We start from the raw sequence: 24,000 nt of genomic DNA, 5'->3' as shown, positions 1-24,000 counted from the left end.
TCCAAGTAATATCCTCAAAAGACTCCAAACTTTGTCAAACATGATTTCCCTCTCTTAAATCTACATTAAGTGAGCCCAATTTTACCATTCTTTCCTAAATATCTAGTCATCACATCCTTTATAAGAGATTCTAACATTTTCCCTAATACTATTGTCAGGCGAATAGGTCTGTAGTTCTCCATTCTCCCTCTTATTCCCTTCTTAAATAGTGGGGTTATATTTGCCACTTTCCAGTCCGTAGGAACCTTTCCAGAATCTATAGAATTTAGATAGATTATCACCAGTTCATTCACGACCTCTCTAACCACCTCTTTCAACACTCTCTGGTATGAGCCAGATCTGCTCCAGGACTTTATCAATCTTCAATCCAGTTAATATTTCAAGTACTACCTCTTTACCAATACTTATTTCTTTCAGTTCTTCAGTTTAACAAGTCATTTGGTTGCTTAGTATTTCTGGGAAACTTTCTGTGAAGACCGATTCAAGGTAATGGTTTAGTTTCTCTGGCATTTCTCTGTTCTCCATTATAAATTCTCTTCTCCCCACTTCATAGAATCGCTACAGTGCAGAAGAGGCCATTTGACCCATCGAGTCTGCAACAACTCTCTGACAGAGCACCTTATCCAGGTCCTCTCCCCTGCCCAATCCCCGTTAGCTATACATTAGGATATAGGTTGGCGACTTGGGCACAGAAATGGCAGATGGAGTTTAATCCGGACAAATGCGAGGTGATGCATTTTTAGGTGTGAATTATACTGTGAATGGCAGAACCATTAGGAGCATTTACAGAAGGATCTGAGTATGCAGGTCCATAGTTCCCTAAAAGTGGCAACACAGGTGGCCAAGGTAATTAAGAAGGCATATGGCATGCTTGCCTTCGGCCAGGACATTGAGCACAAGAGTTGGCAAGTCATGTTGCAACAATATAAAACCTATAAGGCCGCATTTGGAGTATTGCGTGCAGTTCTGGTCACCACACTACCAAAAGGACGTGGAAGCTTTGGAGAGAGTGCAAAGAAGGTTCACTTGGTTGTTGCCTGGTCTCGAGGAGATTAACTATGTAGATTTTGAAGATAAAGGAGCAAAATATTCACCAACAAATTACTTATCAGTTGTCTGTGGTGGCAAATTGCAATATCTCTCAGTATGCGACCACTGTGCTCTGGAGCCGCAGATTGGACTACATCGAATAGCTCTTCAAGCTGGTTTCCTGCCTCCAGGTCCTTTTTCTAACCCTCTCTTCAAAAGTCACACGAGATCAGAGGTGAGCTGGCAAGTTCGATACAGAACTGGTTCAGTCATAGAAGACAGAGGGTAGCAGTGGAAGGGTGTGTTTCTGAATGGAGGCTGTGACCAGTGGCATTCCTCAGGGATCAGTGCTGGGACCTTTGCTGTTTGTAACATATATAAATGATTTGGAGGAAAATGTAACTGGTTTGATCAGTAAGTTTGCAGATGGCACAAAGGTTGGTGGAATTGCAGATGAGGACCATCAGAGGATATAGCAGGATATAGATCGATTGGAGACTTGGGTGGAGAGCTGGCAGATGGAGTTTAATCCGGACAAATGTGAGTTAATGCATTTTGGAAGATCTGATACAAATAGGAAATATACAGTAAATGGCAGAACCCTTAAGTGTATTAATAGGCAAATGGATCTGGGTGTACAGGTACACAGGTCACTGAAAGTAGCAACGCAGGTGGAAGGTTGTCAAGAAGGCATAGGGCATTCTTGCCTTCATTGGCCGGGGCATTGAGTTTAAAAATTGGAAAGTCATGTTGACGCTTTATAGAACCTTAGTTAGGCCGCACTTGGAATATGATGTTCAATTCTGGTCACCGCACTACTACAAGGATGTGGAGGCTTTGGAGAAAGTACAGAAAGATTTACCAGGATGTTGCCTGGTATGGAGTGCATTAGCTATGATGAAAGGTTGGAGAAACTTGTTTTGTTCTCACTGGAACAACAGAGGTTGAGGGACGCCCTGATAGAAGTCCACAGGATTATGAGGGGCATGGACAGAATGGATAGTCCGAAGTTTTTTCCCAGGGTGGAAGAGTCAATTACTAGGGGGCACAGGTTTAAGGTGCGAGGGACAAGGTTTAAAGGAGACGTACGAGGCATGTTTTCTATACAGAGGGTGGTGGGTGCCTGGAACACGTTGCCGGGGGAGGTCGTGGAAGCAGATACGATAGTGACTTTTAAGGGGCATCTGGACAAATACATGACCACAAATCGGTGTCTTTCATTATTGCAATGGAGAGGAATAGGGCCATACGGCAGGGCATAGTTTACAATTGGGGGAGAGGTAATTATGATGCGATTAGGCAGGAATTAGGAAGCATAGAATGGGAACAGAAATTGTCAGGGAAAGGCACTAATGATAAGTGGAATTTTTTCAAGGAACAAATACTGCGTGTCCTCGATAGGTATGTCCCTGTCAAGCAGGGAGGAAATGGCCGAGTGAGGGAACCATGGTTCACAAAAGAGATTGAATGTCTTGTCACGAGGAAGAAGGAAGCGTATGTAAGGTTGAGAAAACAAGGTTCAGTTGGCTCGATTGAGGGTTACAAGTTAGCAAGAAATGAGCTGAAAAAGGGGCTTAGGAGAGCTAGGAGGGGACATGAGAAGTCCTTGGCGGGTCGGATCAAGGAAAACCCCAAGACTTTTTACTCTTATGTGAGGAATAAAGGAATGACCAGGGTGGGGTTGGGGCCGGTCAAGGACGGCAGTGGGAATTTGTGCATGGAGTCAGAAGAGATAGGCGAGGTGATGAATGAATACTTTTCTTCGGTGTTCACCAAGGAGAGGGGCCATGTTTTTCAGGAAGAGAGGGTGTCACAGGCTGAAAGGCTGGAGGAAGTAGATGTTCGGAGGGAAGATGTACTAGTAAATTTGAATAAACTGATGGTTGATAAGTCCCCTGGGCCTGATGAAATATACCCTAGGATTCTTTGGGAGGCAAGGGATGAGATAGCAGAGCCTTTGGCATTGATCTTTGCGTCCTCACTGTCCACGGGGGTGGTGCCATAGGACTGGAGAGTGGCGAATGTGGTTCCTCTGTTTAAGAAAGGGAATAGAAATGACCCTGGTAATTATAGGCCGGTTAGTCTTACTTCGGTGGTTGGTAAGTTGATGGAAAAGGTCCTTAGGGATGGGATTTACGACCATTTAGAAAGATGCAGCTTAATCCGGGATTAGCCAGCACGGATTCGTGAAGGGCAGGTCTTGCCTCACAAATTTGATAGAATTTTTTGAGGAGGTAACTAAGTGTGTTGATGAAGGTAGTGCAGTTGATGTCATATACATGGATTTTAGTAAGGCGTTTGATAAAGTCCCCCATGGTCGGCTTATGAAGAAAGTAAGAATGCGTGGGATAGAGGGAAGTTTGGCTGATTGGATAGTAACTGGCTATCTAACAGAAGACAGAGGGTGCTGGTGGATGGAAAATTTTCAGACTGGAAACCGGTTACCAGCGGAGTGCCACAGGGATCAGTGCTTGGTCCTCTGCTATTTGTAATTTTTATAAATGACTTGGAGGAGGAGGCTGAAGGGTGGATCAGTAAATTTGCTGATGACACCAAAATTGGTGGAGTAGTGGATGAGGTGGAGGGCTGTTGTAGGCTGCAAAGAGATATAGATAGGATGCAGAGCTGGGCTGAAAAATGGCAAATGGAGTTTAACCCTGATAAATGCGAGGCGATTCATTTTGGTAGGACAAATTTGAATGTGGATTACAGGGTCAAAGGTAGTGTTCTGAAGAATGTGGAGGAACAGAGAAATCTGGGGGATCATATCCACAGATCTCTGAAGGTTGCCACTCAAGTGGATAGAGCCGTGAAGAAGGCCTATACTGTGTTGGTATTCATTAACAGGGGGTTTGAGTTTAAGAGCCATGGGGTTATGCTGCAACTGTATATGACCTTGGTGAGACCACATTTGGAATATTGTGTGCAGTTCTGGTCACCTCACTATAAGAAGGATGTGGAGGCACTGGAAAGAATGCAAAGGAGATTTACCAGGATGCTGCCTGGTTTGGAGGGTAGGTCTTATGAGGAAAGGTTGAGGGAACTTGGGCTTTTCTCTTTGGAGCGGAGGAGGTTGAGAGGAGACTTGATAGAGGTTTATAAGATGATGAGGGGGATAGATAGAGTGAACGTTCAAAGACTATTTCCTTGGGTGAATGAAACGGTAACCGCATTACTATAGGGTTCATGGTGGGAGATATAGGAAGGATGTCCGAGGTAGGTTTTTTACTCAGAGTGGTTGGGGTGTGGAATGGACTGCCTTCAGGGATAGTGGAGTCAGAAACTTTAGGAACATTTAAGAAACTATTGGATAGGCACATGGAGCACTTCGGGATGATAAGGAGGAAATAGCTTGATCTGGGTTTCAGACAAAGCTCGGCACAACATCGTGGGCCGAAGGGCCTGTTCTGTGCTGTACTGTTCTATGTTCTATGAATAGGATGGGAATAGAGGGATATAGTCCCCAGAAGGGGTAGTGGGTTTTAGTTCAGACGGGCAGCATGGTCGGTACAGGCTTGGAGGCTCTGTTGTAATATTTTTTGTTCTTTGTGGTGGTTACTGCCTCTGTAATGTTCTAATTATATTTGGGTTGTGGGTTTTAAACAAAAAGAAAAAGATGCGTTTTGCACACACAGACTCAAAACAACAACAGATTTAATGTAGGACACAAAATGCTCAATAATCTCAGCAGGTCTGACAGCATCTGCGGAGAAAGAATAGAGCCAACGTTTTGAGTCTGGCTGACCCTTCATCAGAGGAGCTGTCAGAGGAGGAATATAGGAGCAGTTGCCTGTGCAGAGTCGAAAATGAAACTAAAACAGGAGCCAGTAAAACACCCCAATGACATCACCATCACATTTGAAAGCAAACATGCAACCACTGAAATGTATAACACCCTTCCCCCTTTCCTTCTGTCATAATGAAAACAAATTACTACAATGTTATACATTGGGTCAGTAAAACTCGAGGCACAGTAACATTCACCATTATTCATTATACACAGTTAATAATAAAGTCCATCAGGGGGACGTCTATTCCTCCTTGGTTGTATACGATGTACTGGAATTTGGCAGTCCTTGACCCAATAGTATGACTTGGAACTTCAGTATTCACTTCTTCTCTTGGAACTAATTGTGCATCATTCTCGCGCCATGCAGTAGCAAAGACACAATCATCAGGCAACTCCGATTCAACTAAATCTTTCGCAGTAGTATTCACAACACTGGGACTAAAGATGTTGGTACTTTTGGAGATGATTCTGAGAAATCATTTCGAGATGACAGCAATTAGTCAGCATGGTGTCACGAAACTAGCTCATCTTCAGTTTGAACCGTGTCAGAAATTGGACCTGTGTTTGCTAACACTTTGGCTCATACCCATTTCTCCCTCTAGGCATAATATGCTGACACTCAATCTCCTTGTTGAAATGAGCATTGTTTGACCTTCCTTCTCATCCAGTAGCTTGAGATTGTTGTTGATGCTACTGCCTCTGAAGTTTCTGGGGGTAATAACAAATCAAATGTAGTTCTCAACTTTCTCTTTAAGAATAATAATGCAGGTGAACTTTAGATAGTCACATGAGCAGTGTTTCTATAAGATGCCAAAAAGTTATTCACACGACTTGATACTGAATCTTGTTGTCTTGAAGCTTTCAAAGAATGTTTCAAGGATTGTACGGATCTTTCAACTAATCAATTGGTTGATGGATGATAAGGTGCGGATTTTATATGCTGAATACCATTTACTTTTGAGATAATTCTCGAACATCTGTAAAGTAAACTGGGAACCATTATCACTAACAATCTGTTCTGGTTTGACAAATCTTGCAAAATTTTGTCAAGTTTTTCAATGGTTTGTTTAGTTGCAGCAGATCTCATGATAACTTCTGTCCACTTTGAGTGTGCATCAATTATGACTAAGGACATGTAACCATCAAATGAACCAGCAAAATCTACATACAATCATTGCTATGGCATTTTAGGCAACTCCCAAGGGGGTAAAGGAGACAGAGGTGGTGTATTTCTTATTCGTGCACAGGATTGACACTGTCCCACTTTTTCTTCAATCTGAGCATCCAGACCTGGCTACCAAAAATAACTATGAGCTAATTCCTTCATCCGGACTATACCAGGATGTCCTTCATACAGTTGTTCAAGAACACTTCCATGCAGGCTAGGAGAAATAATCACCCAGAATCCCCACAATAGGCACCCACGTTGGACGGTCAACTCAAGCTTTCTTGACACACATGGTTTCAAATCAGGATGCATACGATGCATTCCAGCTGTTTTTACTTTCAATACCATACCATCACGGGATCACTTCTGGTATGAATCTGAACTTGAGAAACTGTCTCAGGCAAATGAACTACTAGAGAAAAATAAAAGTATTCGTAAAACTAGTTGGTGGCATCTGCTTAATTGGTAAAGGTAGGTGTGATAATGCATCAGCATTAGCATGACACTCTGACAATATTTTATATCATAAGAATGTGAAGATAAGATTAGTGACCATCTTTGCAATCAGCCAGCGGATAGCACAGGTGGTATCCTGACTCGTCGCCAGTTTTATTTTTGTAATGTTCTAAAAATATGAATTGTTGTGGCTTTTAAATAAAAAGAAAAAGATGCTCTTTGCATATGTAAGCCCTAATTCTCCGCTCAGCCAAATCTCCATTCACTGCAGCAAGACCAGAGAATCTCGTGAATAGCCAGAGAATTCCGGCCATAAATTCAAAATAACAACATCGCATTTAATGTAGGAGCTGTTGCCTATACAGAGTAGAAAATGAAACTAAAACAGGAGTCTGTGAAACATCCCAATTACATCACCATCAAATCACGTGGCAGGCACTTAAAGCAATCATACATTCACTTAAATAAAGAACAGCCTCCCGCACCTCTTTTTCATCTGTTCGCTGCCTCCAGTTCCTCTCTTTGGCCTCCTGTCCTAGGTGATCATTACTACCTCTGGGTCCATTCCCGACCACTTTGCCCCTTAGAAAAGTAAATCTGCCATCCTTAACTGGTCAGGCCTATATGTGACTCCAGACCCACAGAAATGTCATTGACTGGTTAATGCCTTAGTTCAATGCAATTAGGGAATGGGACAACAAATTCTGGCTTTGCCAGTAACATTGATGTCCCATCAAAAAAATAAAAATACTAGTATCCTTTTGTTTTACTCATTCAGGAATGTGGGCGTTGCTGGCTGGGCCAGCATTTATTACCCATCCCTAATTGCCCTTGAACTTAGTGGTAGGCCATTTCAGAGGGCCTTTAAGAGTTAACCATATTGCTGCTCGAGCTCCAAAACCCAGGGCTTGACCTGCTGCAGCTGACGACACTTCCTGCACATATGATTTTCTAATGTCCTGCAGTGCCCATGAGGAACTGGATGCAAATTCCACAAGACCCAGGTGTCTGCCCTGCCTTTATTTATTAGATTTTTTAAACTTAAAACTTAACTAAATTTCCAAGGATGTTGCCTGGATTGAGTGGCATGCCTTATGAGGATAGGCTGAGGGAGCTCGGTCTTTTCTCCTTGGAGAGACGTAGGATGAGAGGAGACCTAATAGAGGTATATAAGATGTTGAGAGGCATAGATCGGGTGGACTCTCAGATACTTTTTCCCAGGGTGGAAATGGCTGCTACGAGAGGACACAGGTTTAAGGTGCTGGGGTGTAGGTACAGGGGAAATGTTAGGGGGAAGTTTTTCACACAGAGGGTGGTGGGTGAGTGGAATCGGCTGCCGTCAGTGGTGGTGGAGGCAAACTCAGTAGGGTCTTTTAAGAGACTCCTGGATGAGTACATGGGACTTAATAGGATGGAGGGTTATAGGTAGGCCTAAAAGGTAGGGATATGTTCGGCACAACTTGTGGGGCCGAAGGGCCTGTTTTGTGCTGTAGTTTTCTATGTTTCTATGTTTAAACACTCATCAGCTACTCACCAACCAACTACTGCTCTTGTGCTGGTGTCATTTCATTTCATAGGGAGGTTAACTGAACAAAGAACAATACAGCCCAGGAACAGGCCCTTTGGCCCTCCAAGCCTGCACCGCTCATGTGCCCAACTAGACCATTCGTTTGTATCCCTCTATTCCCAGTCTGTTCATGTGGCTATCTAGATAAGTCTTAAACGATCCTAGCGTGTCCGCCTCAATCACCTTGCTTGGCAGTGCATTCCAGGCCCCCACCACCCTCTGTGTAAAATACGTCCCCCTGACATCTGTGTTGAACCTTGCCCCCCTCACCTTGAACCTGTGACCCCTTGTGTTCATCACCTCCGACCTGGGAAAAAGCTTCCCACTGTTCACCCTATCTATGCCCTTCATAATTTTATACACCTCTATTAGGTCGCCCCTCATCCTCCGTCTTTCCAGGGAGAACATCCCCAGTTTACCCAATCTCTCCTCATAGCTGAGACCCCCCATACCAGGCAACATCCTGGTAAACCTTTTCTGTACTCTCTCCAAAGCCTCCACGTCCTTCTGGTAGTGTGGTGACCAGAACTGGACGCAGTATTCCAAATGTGGCCTAACCAACGTTCTACACAGCCGCAACATCATATGCCAACTTTTATATTCTATGCCCCGTCCAATAAAGGCAAGCATGCCATATGCCTTCTTCACCACCCTCTCCACCTGTGCTGCCACCTTTAAGGATCTGTGGACTTGTACACCCAGGTCCCTCTGTGTGTCTATACTCCTGATGGTTCTGCCATTTATTGTATAGCTCCCCCTTACATTAGATCGACCGAAATGCATCACTTCGCATTTATCTGGATTAAATTCCATCTGCCATTTCTCCGCCCAATGTTCCAGCCTATCTATATCCTGCTGTATTCTCTGACAATGTTCATCACTATCCGCAACTCCAGCAATCTTTGTGTCGTCCGCAAATTTACTGATCACACCAGCTACATCTTCCTCCAAATCATTTATATATATTCACAAACAGCAGAGGTCCCAGTACAGAGCCCTGCGGAACACCACTAGTCACAGACCTCCAACCGGAAAAAGACCCCTCCACTGTTACCCTCTGTCTTCTATGGCTAAGCCAGTTCTTCACCCATCTAGCTAGCTCACCTTTTATCCCGTGAGATTTAACCTTTTGCACCAGCCTACCATGAGGGACCTTGTCAAACGCTTTACTAAAATCCATATAGACGACATCCACGGCCCTTCCCTCGTCAATCGTTTTTGTCACCTCCTCAAAAAACTCAACTAAATTTGTGAGGCATGACCTCCCTCGTACAAAACCATGCTGTCTATCGCTAATGAGATTCTTCAGTTCTAAATGTGCATATATCCTATCTCTAAGAATCGTCTCCAACAATTTCCCTACCACGGACGTCAAGTTCACCGGCCTATAATTACCCGGGTTATCCTTGCTACCCTTCTTAAATAACGGGACCACATTTGCTATCCTCCAATCCTCTGGGACCTCACCTGTGTCCAGCGAAGAGACAGAGATTTCTGTTAGAGGCCCAGCAATTTAATCTCTTGCCTCCCTGAGGAGTCGAGGATAGATGGGGCGGCACGGTAGCACAGTGGTTAGCACTGCTGCTTCACAGCTCCAGGGTCCCGGGTTCGATTCACGGCTCGGGTCGCTGTCTGTGTGGAGTTTGCACATTCTCCTCGTGTCTGCGTGGGTTTCCTCCGGGTGCTCCGGTTTCCTCCCACAGTCCAAAGATGTGCGGGTTAGGTTGATTGGCCAGGTTAAAAATTGCCCCTTAGAGTCCTGAGATGCGTAGGTTAGAGGGATTAGCAGGTAAATATGTGGGGGTAGGGTCTGGGTGGGATTGTGCTCAGTGCAGACTCGACGGGCCGAATGGCCTCCTTCTGCACTATAGGGTTTCTATGAGATGCCATCCGGCCCTGGGGATTTGTCTGTCTTAATGTTTCCTAAAAAACATAACACTTCCTCCCTTGTAATTGAGATTTTTTTCTAACGGGTCAACACATCTCTCTAAGACACTACCAGTCAACATGTCCCTCTCCTTTGTGAATACTGATGCAAAGTATTTGTTTAGGATCTCACCTACTTCCTTTGTTCTAAGCATAATTCCCCTCCTTTGTCCCTGAGAGGTCCGATTCTTTGCCTAACAACCCTCTTGTTCCTAACGTATGTATAAAATGCCTTAGGATTCTCCTTAATCCTGTCTGCCAAGGACATTTCGTGACCCCTTTTTGCCCTTCTAACTCCCTGTTTGAGTTCTTTTCTACTTTCTCTGTATTCCTCCAGTTCTCCATCTGTTTTTAGCTGCCTGGACCTCATGTATGCCTCTTTTTTTCTTTTTGATTAGACCCGCAATTTCACTGGTTATCCACGGCTCTCGAATCCTACCTTTCCTATCCTTCCTCTTTACAGGCACATGCCTGTCCTGCAGTCCTATCAACTGTTCCTTAAAAGACTTGCACATGCCAGATGTGGATTTACCCTCGAACAGCCTCTCCCAATCAACAGCCACCAAATCCTGCCTCATCCGGCTGTAGTTAGCCTTCCTTCATTTCAGCACCTGACCCATAGGACAACGCTCATCCTTTTCCATTACTATCCTAAAGTTTACAGAATTGTGGCCACTATTTGCCACATGTTCCCCCACTGAAACTTTGATGACCTGACCGGGCTCATTCCCCTGTACTAGGTCCAGTATAGCCCCCTCTCTAGTTGGACTGTCAACATATTGTTCCAAAGAACCTTCCTGTACGCATTTTATAAATTCTTCCCCGTCCAGGCCCCCAGCCCTAAATGATTTCCAGTCTTTGAGGGAAATTAAAGTCTCCCACTACAACAACCCTATTTTTTCTGCACCTGTCCAGAATCTCCTTACATATCCGTTCCTCAACATCCCCTGGGCTGTTGGGAGGCCTGTAGTATACCCCCAGCATAGTGACTGCGCTGGGATGAAATCTCCTATTTTCTAAATACTTTAGATTTTAGTTTGCTGAAAAACTCAGGACTCTTTAGTTTACTATTTCTTACACAATTTCAAAGTTAGAACTGATTACTTGTATGATAAATTATGAAATTGGTGTTAGCTTTTAATTATACTAATTAATCAATCAAGTCTTACTTTATAATTGATTAATTTAGATTAAATTAAAAGCTTGGTACTATACGTAACTCATGTGATTGCTTGTCCTCTGACATCATTTTGCAATTCCTCCCCTGTCCCCACTCCTATTCAGTTCAAGTCCCCAATGTCTGCCAGCTCCATTTCCAACCTAACCCCAACCCTAACCCCTAGTCTGAAGAGATAGGAGAGGCACTAAATAAATATTTTTCGTCGGTATTCACACTGGAGAGGAACAGTGTTGTCGAGGGGAGTTCTGAGATGCAGGCTGTTGGACTGGATGGGATTGATGTTCATAAGGAGGAGGTGTTAGCAAATCTGGAAAGAGTAAAAATAGATAAGTCCCCTGGGCCGGATGGGATTTATCCTAGGATTCACTGGGAGGCTAGAGAGGAGATTGCAGAGCCTTTGGCTTTGATCTTTGTGTCGTCATTGTCCACAGGAACAGTGCCAGAAGACTGGAAGATAGCAAATGTTGTCCCCTTGTTCAAGAAGGGGAGTAGGGACAACCCTGCTAATTATAGACCGGTGAGCCTTACTTCTCTTGTGGGCAAAGTATTGGAAAGGATTATAAGAGATAGGATTTATAATCACCCAGAAAGGAATAATTTGATTAGGGATAGTCAGCACGGTTTTGTGAAGGGTAGGTCGTGCCTCACAAACCTTATTGAGTTCTTTGAGAAGGTGACCAAAGAGGTGGATGAGGGTAAAGCGGTTGATGTGGTGTATATGGATTTCAGCAAAGCGTTTGAGAAGGTTCCCCATGGTAAGCTTTTGCAGAAAATACGGACACATGGGATTGAGGGTGATTTAGTGGTTTGGATCAGGAATTGGCTAGCTGTAAGAAAACAAAGGGTGGTGGTTGATGGGAAATATTCATCCTGGAGTTCAGTTACTAGTGGTGTACCGCAAGGATCTGTTTTGGGGCCACTGCTGTTTGTCATTTTTATTAATGACCTGGATGAGGGCGTGGAAGGATGGATTAGTAAATTTGCGGATGACATTAAAGTCGGTGGAGTTGTAGACAGTGCGGAGGGAAATGGCAGGTTACAGAGGGACATAGATAAGCTGCAGAGCTGGGCTGAGAGGTGGCAAATGGAGTTTAATGCGGAAAAGTGTGAGGTGGTTCACTTTGGAAGGAGTAACAGGAATACAGAGTACTGGGCTAATGGTAAGATACTTGGTAGTGTGGATGAACAGAGGGATCTGGGTGTCCATGTGCATAAATCCCTGAAAGTTGGCACCCAGGTTGATAGGGTTGTTAAGAAGGCGTATGGTGTGTTAGCTTTTATTGGTAGAGGGATTGAGTTTCGGAGCCAGGAGGTCATGCTGCAACTGTACAAAACTCTGGTGCGGCCGCATTTGGAGTATTGCGTACAGTTTTGGTCGCCGTATTATAGGAAAGATGTGGAAGTGTTGGAAAGGGTGCAGAGGAGATTTACCAGGATGTTGCCTGGTATGGTGGGAAAATCGTATGAGGAAAGGCTGAGGGGCTTGAGGTTGTTTTCGTTAGAGAGAAGAAGGTTAAGAAGTGACTTAATAGAGGCATACAAGATGATCAGAGGATCAATAGGGTGGATAGTGAGAGCCTTTTTCCTCGGATGGTGTTGGCTAGCACGAGGGGACATAGCTTTAAATTGAGGGGTAAGAGATATAGGACAGATGTTAGAGGTAGGTTCTTTACTCAGAGAGTAGTAAGGGCTTGGAATGCCCTGCCTGCAGCAGTAGTGGACTCGTCAACATTAAGAGCATCCAAATGGTTATTGAACATAGAACATAGTACAGTACAGCACAGAACAGACCCACGATGTTGTGCCGAGCTTTATCTGAAACCAAGATCAAGCTATCCCACTCCCTATCATCCTGGTGTGCTCCATGTGCCTATCCAATAACCGCTTAAATGTTCCTGAAGTGTCTGACTCCACTATCACTGCAGGCAGTCCATTCCACACCCCAACCACTCTCTGCGTAAAGAACCTACCTCGGATATCCTTCCTATATCTCCCACCATGAACCCTATAGTTATGCCCCCTTGTAATAGCTCCATCCACCCGAGGAAATAGTCTTTGAACGTTCACTCTATCTATCCCCTTCATCATTTTATAAACCTCTATTAAGTCTCCCCTCAGCCTCCTCCGCTCCAGAGAGAACAGCCCTAGCTCCCTCAACCTTTCCTCATAAGACCTACCCTCCAAACCAGGCAGCATCCTGGTAAATCTCCTCTGCACTCTTTCCAGCGCTTCCACATCCTTCTTATAGTGAGGCGACCAGAACTGCACACAATATTCCAAATGTGGTCTCACCAAGGACCTGTACAGTTGCAGCATAACCCCACGGCTCTTAAACTCCAACCCCCTGTTAATAAAAGCTAACACACTATAGGCCTTCTTCACAGCTCTATCCACTTGAGTGGATAAACATATGGATAAGATTGGAATAGTGTAGATTAGAGGGGCTTTAGATTGGTACCACTGGTCGGCGCAACATCGAAGGCCGAAGGGCCTGTACTGCCCTGTAATATTCTATGTTCTATGTTCTAACCTTCCAGCCTACTTCACTCCACTCTGCTCCCGGCTCATACTACCCTACCTGGATCTTGCCCCACTTCACTCCCAATTTCTGAACTCTGAAGGGAATCGTGGGTTTTTGAGATTGGGTGGAAAAATAGTGGTGATGCCAAGATCAGTCATCAACCTTTTGAGTGACGGAGTAGGTTCGAGGGGCTATATGGTCCACTCCAGGTCTTTCTTTATGTTCTTAAGCTATTTCAAACCCTGTAAAAGATGTAGGAAGCTGAAAGATTGAAGTAAATTCCGATTTTTGATAAATATGTGCTGTGTGCAGATATTGATGTGATTTCCAGATCTCACTAATAAATGCGGTTTACAGATTCTCATTTCAGCAGATGACGAGATGGATGAATCTGAAGGTGATGAGGACCTTAGGAGACTGATGAACTTAAAGCCTGTTAAAAAGAAGCTGCGATTTGGGGGCCTTCCAGTATGACACAGGGCCATGCTCTTGCCCTTCAGAGTTAGCAGGAAGGATCGTGCCATCACTTTCCTGCTCTAAGCTGCAATATGAAAATGGGCTGCGTAAAATGGTGGAGTGAATCTGGAAGATTAAAAAAAAGATGAGATTGCAATGATTGTGAATTTATGATCTCAACTCTCCTCTTTACAATGATACCAAGCAGTCCCTGAAACGCAAAATGTACAGGACCACTGGGTGCTGCAGAACATTTTTCTTTTTGCAGCAATCAGCTTTTTGTTCCTTTTGTTTTAAATTATTAAATCTGTCACTCAGTTTGTTTATATGTTTTGTATATTGCCCAAGAACTGTGAATCCTAAAGGTTACAGCCAGCAGCTGTAATTACTGCACAATGTGGTTACGTGTTGGAGATCAGGTGAGTGTGTGAGACCTCAGCAATTACCAAAGTGATAATGCGGCCACAGCTTAGAAATCCAGAATGGTGAAAGGGCATGGGACAGCTCCAGGGATCTGGGTTCGAATCCTGGCTTGGGTCGCTGTCTGTGTGGAGTTTGCACATTCTCCCTGTGTCTGCGTGGGTTTCCTCAGGGTGAACAAAGAACAATACAACACAGGAACAGGCCCTTCGGCCCTCCAACCCCGCGCCGCTCCCTGGTCCAAACTAGACCATTCTTTTGTATCCCTCCATTCCCACTCCGTTCATGTGGCTATCTAGATAAGTCTTAAATGTTCCCACTGTGTCCGCTTCCACCACCTTGCCCGGCAGCGCATTCCAGGCTCCCACCACCCTCTGTGTAAAATACGTCCTTCTGATATCCGTGTTAAACCTCTCCCGCCTCACCTTGAACCTGTGACCCCTCGTGAACGTCACCACCGACCTAGGAAAAAGCTTCCCACCGTTCACCCTATCTATGCCTTTCATAATTTTATACATCTCTATTAGGTCACCCCTCATCCTCCGTCTTTCCAGTGAGAACAACCCCAGTTTACCCAATCTCTCCTCATAGCTAAGCCCTTCCATACCAGGCAACATCCTGGTAAACCTCCTCTGCACTCTCTCTAAAGCCTCCACGTCCTTCTGGTAGTGTGGCGACCAGAACTGGGCGCAGTATTCCAAATGCGGCCGAACCAACGTTCTATACAACCGCAACATCAGACCCCAACTTTTATACTCTATGCCCCGTCCTATAAAGGCAAGCATGCCATATGCCTTATTCACTACTTTCTCCACCTGTGACGTCACCTTCAAGGATCTGTGGACTTGCACACCCAGGTCCCTCTGCGTATCTACACCCTTTATGGTTCTGCCATTTATCGTATAGCTCCTCCCTACGTTAATTCTACCAAAATGCATCACTTCGCATTTATCTGGATTGAACTCCATCTGCCATTTCCTTGCCCAAATTTCCAGCCTATCTATATCCTTCTGTAGCCTCTGACAATGTTCCTCACTATCTGCAAGTCCAGCCATTTTCGTGTCGTCCGCAAACTTACTGATCACCCAGTTACACCTTCTTCCAGATCGTTTATATAAATCACAAACAGCAGAGGTTACAGAGCCCTGCGGAACACCACTAGTCACAGGCATCCAGCCGGAAAAAGGACCCTTCCACTACCACCCTCTGTCTTCTGTGACCAAGCCAGTTCTCCACCCACCTAGCCACTTCCCCCTTTATCCCATGAGATCCAACCTTTTGCACCAACCTACCATGAGGGACTTTGTCAAACACTTTACTAAAGTCCATATAGGCGACATCCACGGCCCTTCCCTCGTCAACCATTCTAGTCACTTCTTCAAAAAACTCCACCAGGTTAGTGAGGCATGACCTCCCTCTCACAAAACCACGCTGACTATCGTTAATGAGCTTATTCCTTTCTAAATGCGCATTCATCCTATCTCTAAGAATCCTCTCCAACAACTTCCCCACCACGGACGTCAAGCTCACCGGCCTATAATTACCCGGGTTATCCTTCCTACCCTTCTTAAATAACGGGACCACATTAGCTATCCTCCAAACCTCTGGGACCTCACCTGTGTCCAGTGACGAGACAAAGATTTGCGTCAGAGGCCCAGCGATTTCATCTCTCGTCTCCCTGAGCAGCCTTGGATAGATTCCATCAGGCCCTGGGGATTTGTCAGTCTTTATATTCCCGAAAAAACCTAACACTTCCTCCCTTGTAATGGAGATTTTCTCTCACAGGTCAACACTCCCCTCCGAGACACTCCCAGTCAACACATCCATCTCCTTTGTGAATACCGATGCAAAGTATTCATTTAGGATCTCCCCTACTTCTTTGGGCTCTAAGCATAATTCCCCACTTTTGTCCCTGAGAGGTCCAATTTTTTCCCTGACAACCCTTTTGTTCCTAAAGTATGAATAAAATGCCTTGGGATTCTCCTTAATCCTGTCTGCCAAGGACATTTCGTGACCCCTTTTTGCCCTTCTAATTCCTCGTTTGAGTTCTTTCCTACTTTCTTTGTATTCCTCCAGAGCTCCCTCCGTTTTTAGCTGCCTGGACCTAACGTACGCCTCTCTTTTCTTTTTGACCAATCCTTCAATTTCCCTGGTTATCCACGGTTCTCGAATCCTACCCTTCCGATCCTTTTTTACAGGCACATGCCTATCCTGCAGCCCTAACAACTGTTCCGGGTGCTCCGGTTTCGTCCCACAGTCCAAAGATCTGCGGGCTAGGTTAATTGGCCATTCTAAATTGCCCCTTAGTGTCCCGGGATGCATAGGTTAGAGGGGTTAGCGGGTAAATATGTAGGGATATGTGGATAGGGCCTGGGTGGGATTGTGGTTGGTGCAGACTCGATGGGCCGAATGGCCTCTTTTCTGCACTGTAGCTAATTCCATCCTTTTCTGACCCTGTCTCTCCCCATCTTCTCTGACCCGGTCTCCTTTTTCCTTGTCCTCTTTGATTGTGACATGACAGTAGGTAAAAAGTATTGCTTTATTTATGTTATATTTACCTGGATCAGTTGGAACCTAATGGCAGCTGAGTTTGATAACTGATTAAAGGTGACAGCACAATATAGCAACACAGTCCTCAATGGGCTGTAACCAAAAGAGAAAATGCTGGAGAATCTCAGCAGGTCTGGCAGCATCTGTAAGGAGAGAAAAGAGCTGACGTTTCGAATCCAAATGACCCTTTGTCAAAGCTCTGACTTTTTCTAGCATTTTCTCTTTTGGTTTCAGATTCCAGCATCCACAGTAATTTGCTTTTACCTCAATGGGCTGTGATGGTCAAATTTCCAACTTTTTTCTTCATTTGTGGGATGTGGGCATCACTAGCTAGACCACCATTTATTGCCCATCCTTAGATGACCCTATCCCAATTCAGCAACAAAGCATTCAATTTCTAATCCAGGTCTTGTACTCAGGCTTTACTTTGCAAGTTTCACTAACAAAGCACTAAAAATATATGTTGCTGATCTGTTCTGTCCAAAAGCATTCAACCATCCAAAATTATTTCATAATGGTATCCCTGTTGCTAACCCATGTCTGCTTTGGCAGAATAAATATTAATTAATTGGTGACATTAACCTTCATGGTTTAATGTGATCATCCTATTTGAAAGGATTTTGGCAACGGTAATCCTATTAATATTTGGCATGGGCTGCTGAAGGAAATACACATGTCCAGGTCTTGCTGCTTCTGGGCATGGACTGCTTCAGTATCTGATTCTTAGAATCATAGAATCCCTACAGTGCAGAAGGAGGCCTTTCGGCCCATCGAGCCTGCACTGACCACAATCCCACCCAGGCTCTATTCCCATCACCCCACGTATTTACCTTGCTAATCCCCTGACACTAGGGTCAATTTAGCATAGCCAATCAACCTAACCTGTGCATCTTTGGACTGTAGGAGAAAACCGGAGCACCTGGAGGAAATCCACACAGACATGGGGAGAACACGCAAACTCCACACAGTGACCCAAGCCAGGAATCGAACCCGAATTCCTGACGCTGTGAGGCAGGGTAACCACTGTGCCACCATGCCACCCCATAGCTGCTTTTGGGATGTTACTTGTATCCTCTATAGTGAAGACTGATGATAATACTTGTTCAACCTACCTGCGATCTCCTTGTTTTAAAAGGACATTGGGATATATCTGATGTTGTGCAAGGTCCATGTCCTGGACATTGGGATAGAGTTCATGTTGTCGTCAGCAGCGATTGTCCCTCAATTCGAGGATGATGTCTAATCAGAGTAGCTAGTTTCTACCATAGGTCTTCATAGAAATAAAGAAATTAGGAGCAGGAGTAAGCAATTTGGCCCTTCGAAGCTGCTCTGCCATTCAATATGATCATGGCTGATCCTCTATCTAATGTCATATTTCCACTTTCTTCCCATTCCCCTTAATGCCATTAAAATCTAAAAATGTATCTATCTTTCATGAACACATTCAGTGATTTGGTCTCCACAGCCTTCTATGATAGAGAGTTTCACAGCTTCACTATCCTTTCAATGAATAAATCTTTCCTCACCTCAGTCCTAAACGGTCTATCCCATATCCTGAGACTGTGTCCCTGGCTCTAGATTCCCCATGATGTGGAGATGCCGGCGTTGGACTGGGGTAAACACAGTAAGGAGTTTAACAACACCAGGTTAAAGTCCAACAGGTTTATTTGGTAGCAAAAGCCACACAAAGCTTGTGTGGCTTTTGCTACCAAATAAACCTGTTGGACTTTAACCTGGTGTTGTTAAACTTCGAGATTCCCCAACCAGAGAAAACGCCCTCCCTGCATCTAGTCTGTCCGGCCCCATTAGAATTTTATACGTTCCAATCAGATCTCTTCTCATCCTTCTAAACTCTAGGGAACACAGTCCCCGTCGAACCAATCTCTCCTTATAGGACAGTCCCATCAACCCCCATATCAGCCGAGTGATCCTCCGCTGCACTCCCCTATGACAAGTATACACTTTCTTAAATAGGGAGACCAAAACTGCACGCAATACTCCAGGTGTGGCCCTGTATAACTGCAGTAATGTGGAGATGCCGGCATTGGAACTGGGGTAAGCACCGGCATTGGAACTGGGGTAAGAAGTCTCACAACACCAGGTTAAAGTCCAACAGGTTTATTTGGTAGCAAAGTCACAAGCTTTCGGAGCACTGCTCCTTCATCAGGTGAGTCACCTGATGAAGGGGCAGTGCTTCAAAAGCTTGTGGCTTTACTACCAAATAAACCTGTCGGACTTTAACCTAGTGTTGTGAAACTTCTTACTGAACTGCAATAAGACGTCTCTACTTCTGAATTCAAACCTCTTGCAATGAAGGCCAACATACTATTTGTCTTCCTAATTGCTTGCTGCATCTGCCTCTCCTCTTTCATTGACTGGTGTACAAGGACACCCAGATCATGTAACAAAACAGGCTGATTCTTGACCCATAGATGTTTGGGTACATGTGGTAGTATTGTCCCATGAGGTAGTGGGATTTGCTACCTTTTCTTTCTCAGTTGCCATTCTGCTTCACCATTAAGATGATGGGACGTGAAACATAGATTCATACAGCACAGATGAGGCCCATCGAATCCGCACAGGCAAAACTACACTAAATTTCCTTTAATCCCACTTTCCATCACTTGGCCCATAGCCATGAATGTTGTGACATTTCAAGTACTCATCCACATACTTATTAAAAGTTGAAGTTTCCTGCTTCTAATACCTTCCCAAGAATTACATTCTAGACTACCATCACCCTCCGGGTGAAAAACCTGTTCCTCAAATCCCCTCTAAGCCTCCTGTCCCTCACCTTAAAATTATACCTCTTTATTGACCCATCAACTACAGGGAACATGCATAGAATCATAGAATCCCTACAGTGCAGAAGAAGGCCATTCGGCCCATCAAGTCTGCATCTACAACAACCCAGGCCCTATCCCCCTCACTCCACACATTTGCCTCACTAATCCCTCTAACCTACACATCCCAAGACACTAAGGGGCAATTTAACTTGGCACATCTTTGTTTCCTATCCACCCTGTCCATACCCCTCATAATCTTATACACTTCAATCATGTCCCCCCTCAGCCTTCTCTGCTCTAAGGAAAACAATCCAACCCTATCCAGTCTCTCCTTATAGCTCAATAGCTCCATCCCAGGCAACATCCTGGTTAAAGTCCTCTGCTCCCTCTCCAGTGCAATCACATCCTTATAGTGAGGTGACCAGATCCACACACACCACTCCAGCTGTGGCCTAACATAACTTCTCTGCTCTTATAATCTATGCCACTGACTGATAAAAGCAAGTGTCCTGAATGCTGCCTTAACTTCCCTATTTCCCTTTGTTGCCGTCTTCAGGTACCTGTGGACAAGCACCCCAAAATCCCTCTGTTCCACTGAACTTCCTAGTGTCTTGCCATTCATTAAATACTCCCTTGTCTTGTTACCTCTTCCAAAGTGCATCACCTCGCACTTTTCAGGATTGAATTCCATCTGCCACCGATCTGACCAACCGTTTATATCTTCCTGGAACCTAAGATCTTCTTCCTCACTAACTACCCTGCCTATCTCTGTGTCCCCTGCACACTTATTTATCATGATAAAAGCAAATTACTGCAGATGCTGGAATCTGAAACCAAAAGAAAAAATGCTGGAAAATCTCAGCAGGTCTGGCAGCATCTGTAAGGAGAGAAAAGAGCTGTGACAAGGTTTTGACAAAAGGGTCATCTGGACTTGAAACGTCAGCTCTTTTCTCTCCTTACGGATGCTGCCAGACCTGCTGAGATTTTCCAGTGTTTTCTCTTTTGGTTATTTATCATGATGTAGCTGGATGGAGAAGCTGGTAAATCCTAAATGATTGGCAACAAGCTCCTCTGGGTCATTCATTTCAATACTGCTGCACTTCAAGGAACGTTGAGAGTGGCTTACCAATCTGGTGCACAGCGGGAAACCACACTGCAGTCATCTGTAAATGGTAGATCATTTGTGCCTGTGGTCATACAGTGCAATACAGTGCAGAAAAGGCTTTTCGGCCCATCAAGTCTGCACCAACAATACCTATCACTAAAGGCACGCTAATCCCATTTTGCTGCATTTGTCGCACATCCTTGAATATTATGATATTTCAAGTGTTCGTCCAAATATTTTTTAAAAGGTTGTAAGGATTCCGGCCTCGACTACCTTCCCAGGCAGTTCATTCCAAAATCTCCCTACCCCTTAAGTGAAAATGTTTTTTCTCAAATCCCTCTGAATTTCCTGTCCCTTACCCTAAAACTATGCCCACTCCTGATTGACTCCTCAACCAAGGGGAACAGTTGCTCCCTATGCAGCCATACTTCTCATAATCGTATACACCTCAATCATGTCCCCCCCTCTGCTCTAAAGAAAACAATCCAAGCCTATCCAGTCTTGCTTTATAGCTCAAATGCTCCATCCGAGGCAGCATCCTGGTGAATCTCCTCTATACCCCCTCTATTGCTATCTCATCCTTCCTAAAGTGAGGTGACCAGAACTGCGCACACTACTCCAGCTATGGCCTAACCAACACTCTGTACAACTCCAACATTATCTTTGCACTCTACAACACGACTGATGAAATCAAGTGTCCCATATGCCTTCTTGACCATCCTATTCACCTGCTCTGCTGACATCAGGGATCTGTGAACAGTTAGCCTAAGATCCCTCTGTTCCTCTGAGCTTCCCAGTGTCCTGCCATTCGTTAAATACTCCCTTGTCTTGTTTCTTCTAACAAAGTGCATCACCTCGAGGGTTAAATAGCATCTGCCACTGCTCTGCCCATCTGACCAACCCATCAATATCATCTTGTAACCTATAACCATCTTCTTCACCATTAACCACCCTACCAATCTTGGTGTCACCTACAAACTTAGAGTCACAGAGGTTTACAGCATGGAAACAGGCCCTTCGGCCCAATTTGTCCAAGCAGCCCAGTTTTTAACCACTAAGCTAGTCCCAATTGCCTGCATTTGGCCCATATCCTTCTATACCCACCTTACCCATGTAACTGACTAAATACTTTTTAAAAGACAAAATTGTACCTGCCTCTGCTACTATCTCTGGCAGCTTATTCCAGAGAGTCACCACCCTCTGGACCCTTTTGTATCTCTCCTCTCTCACCTTAAACCTATGCCCTCTAGCTTTAGACTCCCCTACCTTTGGGAAAAGAAGTTGACTATCTACCTGGTCTATGCCCCTCACTATTTTAGAACATAGAAAAGCTACAGCACAAACAGGCCCTTCGGCCCACAAGTTGCGCTGAACATGTCCCTACCTACTAGGCTTACCTATAACCCTCTATCTTACTAACTTCCATGAACTTATCCAAAAGTCTCTTAAAAGACCCTATCGAATCCGCCTCCACCACCACTACCGGCAGCCGATTCCACGCATCCACCACCCTCTGAGTGAAAAACTTACCCCGAACATCTCCGCTGTACCTACTCCCCAGCACCCTAAACCTGTGACCTCTTGTGGCAACTATTTCAGCCCTGGGTAAAAGCCTCTGAGAATCCACTCTATCAATACCTCTCAACATCTTATACACCTCTATCAGGTCACCTCTCATCCTTCGCTTCTCCAAGGAGAAAAGACCTAGCTCTCTCAATCTATCCTCATTAGGCATGCCACCTAATCCAGGCAACATCCTTGTAAATCTCCTCTGCACCCTTTCTATGGCTTCCACATCCTTTCTGTAATGAGGCGACCAGAACTGGGCACAGTACTCCAGGTGGGGTCTGACCAGGGTCCTATACAGCTGCAGCATTATCTCCCGATTTCTAAACTCAATTCCTCTATTGGTGAAGGCCAGTATTCCATACGCCTTCTTAACCACAGCCTCTACCTGCGACGCTGCTTTGAGCGTCCTATGAACCCGGACCCCAAGATCCTTCTGATCTTCCACACTGCCAAGCGTCTTACCCTTAATATTATATTCTTTCATCCTATTCGACCTGCCAAAATGAACCACCACACACTTATCTGGGTTGAAGTCCATCTGCCACTTCTCCGCCCAGTCTTGCATCTTATCTATGTCTCGTTGCAACTGCTGACATCCCTCTACACTATCCACAACACCACCAACCTTTGTGTCATCAGCAAACTTGCCAACCCATCCTTCCACTTCCTCATCCAGGTCATTTATAAAAATCCCAGAACAGATCCCTGGGTCACTCCACTGGTGACCGACCTCCATGCTGAAAAAGACCCATCTACAACCACTCTTCGCCTTCTGTGGGCAAGCCAGTTCTTAATCCACAAGGCAATGTCCCCTTGTATCCCATGCCCCTTCACTTTCTCAATAAGCCTTGCATGGGGCACCTTATCAAACGCCTTACTGAAATCCATATAAACTACATCTACTGCTCTTCCCTCATCTATGTGTCTAGTTACATCTTCAAAAAATTCAATTAGGCTCGTAAGGCATGATCTGCCTTGGACAAAGCCGTGCTGGCTATTTCTGATCATACTTCATAGACTTCATAGAATCCCTACAGTGCAGAAGGAGGCCATTCGGCCCATCGAGTCTGCACCGACCACAATCCCACCCAGGCCCTACCCCCACATATTTTACCCGCTAATCCCTCTAACCTACGCATCTCGGGGGCAATTTTTAACCTGGCCAATCAACCTAACCCGCACATCTTTGGACTGTGGGAGGAAACCGGAGCACCCGGAGGAAACCCACGCAGACACGAGGAGAATGTGCAAACTCCACACAGACAGTGACCCGAGCCGGGAATCGAACCCGGGACCCTGGAGCTGTGAAGCAGCAGTGCTAACCACTGTGCTACTGTGCCACCTATCTCCAGATGTTTATAAACATCTCCAGATGTTTATAAATCCTGCCTCTCAGGATCTTTTCCATCAACTTACCAACCTCTGAGGTTAGACTCACTGGTCTATAATTTCCCGGGCTATCTCTTCTCCCTTTCTT

General features: G+C 44.9%; 1 protein-coding gene across 1 annotated transcript in view; it reads left to right on the top strand.

The window, feature by feature from the left end:
* The window catches only part of stimate (STIM activating enhance), a 215,133-nt gene extending 191,360 nt beyond the window's left edge, over positions 1–23,773 (top strand). Inside the window, exon 8 of the mRNA XM_078210079.1 lies at positions 13,995–23,773. Coding sequence (XP_078066205.1) covers positions 13,995–14,111 — 117 coding nt within the window. The 3' untranslated portion in view covers positions 14,112–23,773. The remainder of the gene's footprint in view (positions 1–13,994) is intronic.
* Positions 23,774–24,000: the final 227 nt, after the last annotated feature.

Source organism: Mustelus asterias, chromosome 3, assembly GCF_964213995.1.
Source record: "Mustelus asterias chromosome 3, sMusAst1.hap1.1, whole genome shotgun sequence".
In the NCBI taxonomy this organism is placed as follows: Eukaryota; Metazoa; Chordata; class Chondrichthyes; order Carcharhiniformes; family Triakidae; genus Mustelus; species Mustelus asterias.
Note: the sequence above shows the minus strand (reverse complement) of the source record. Positions and strands in the feature narration are given on the sequence as shown.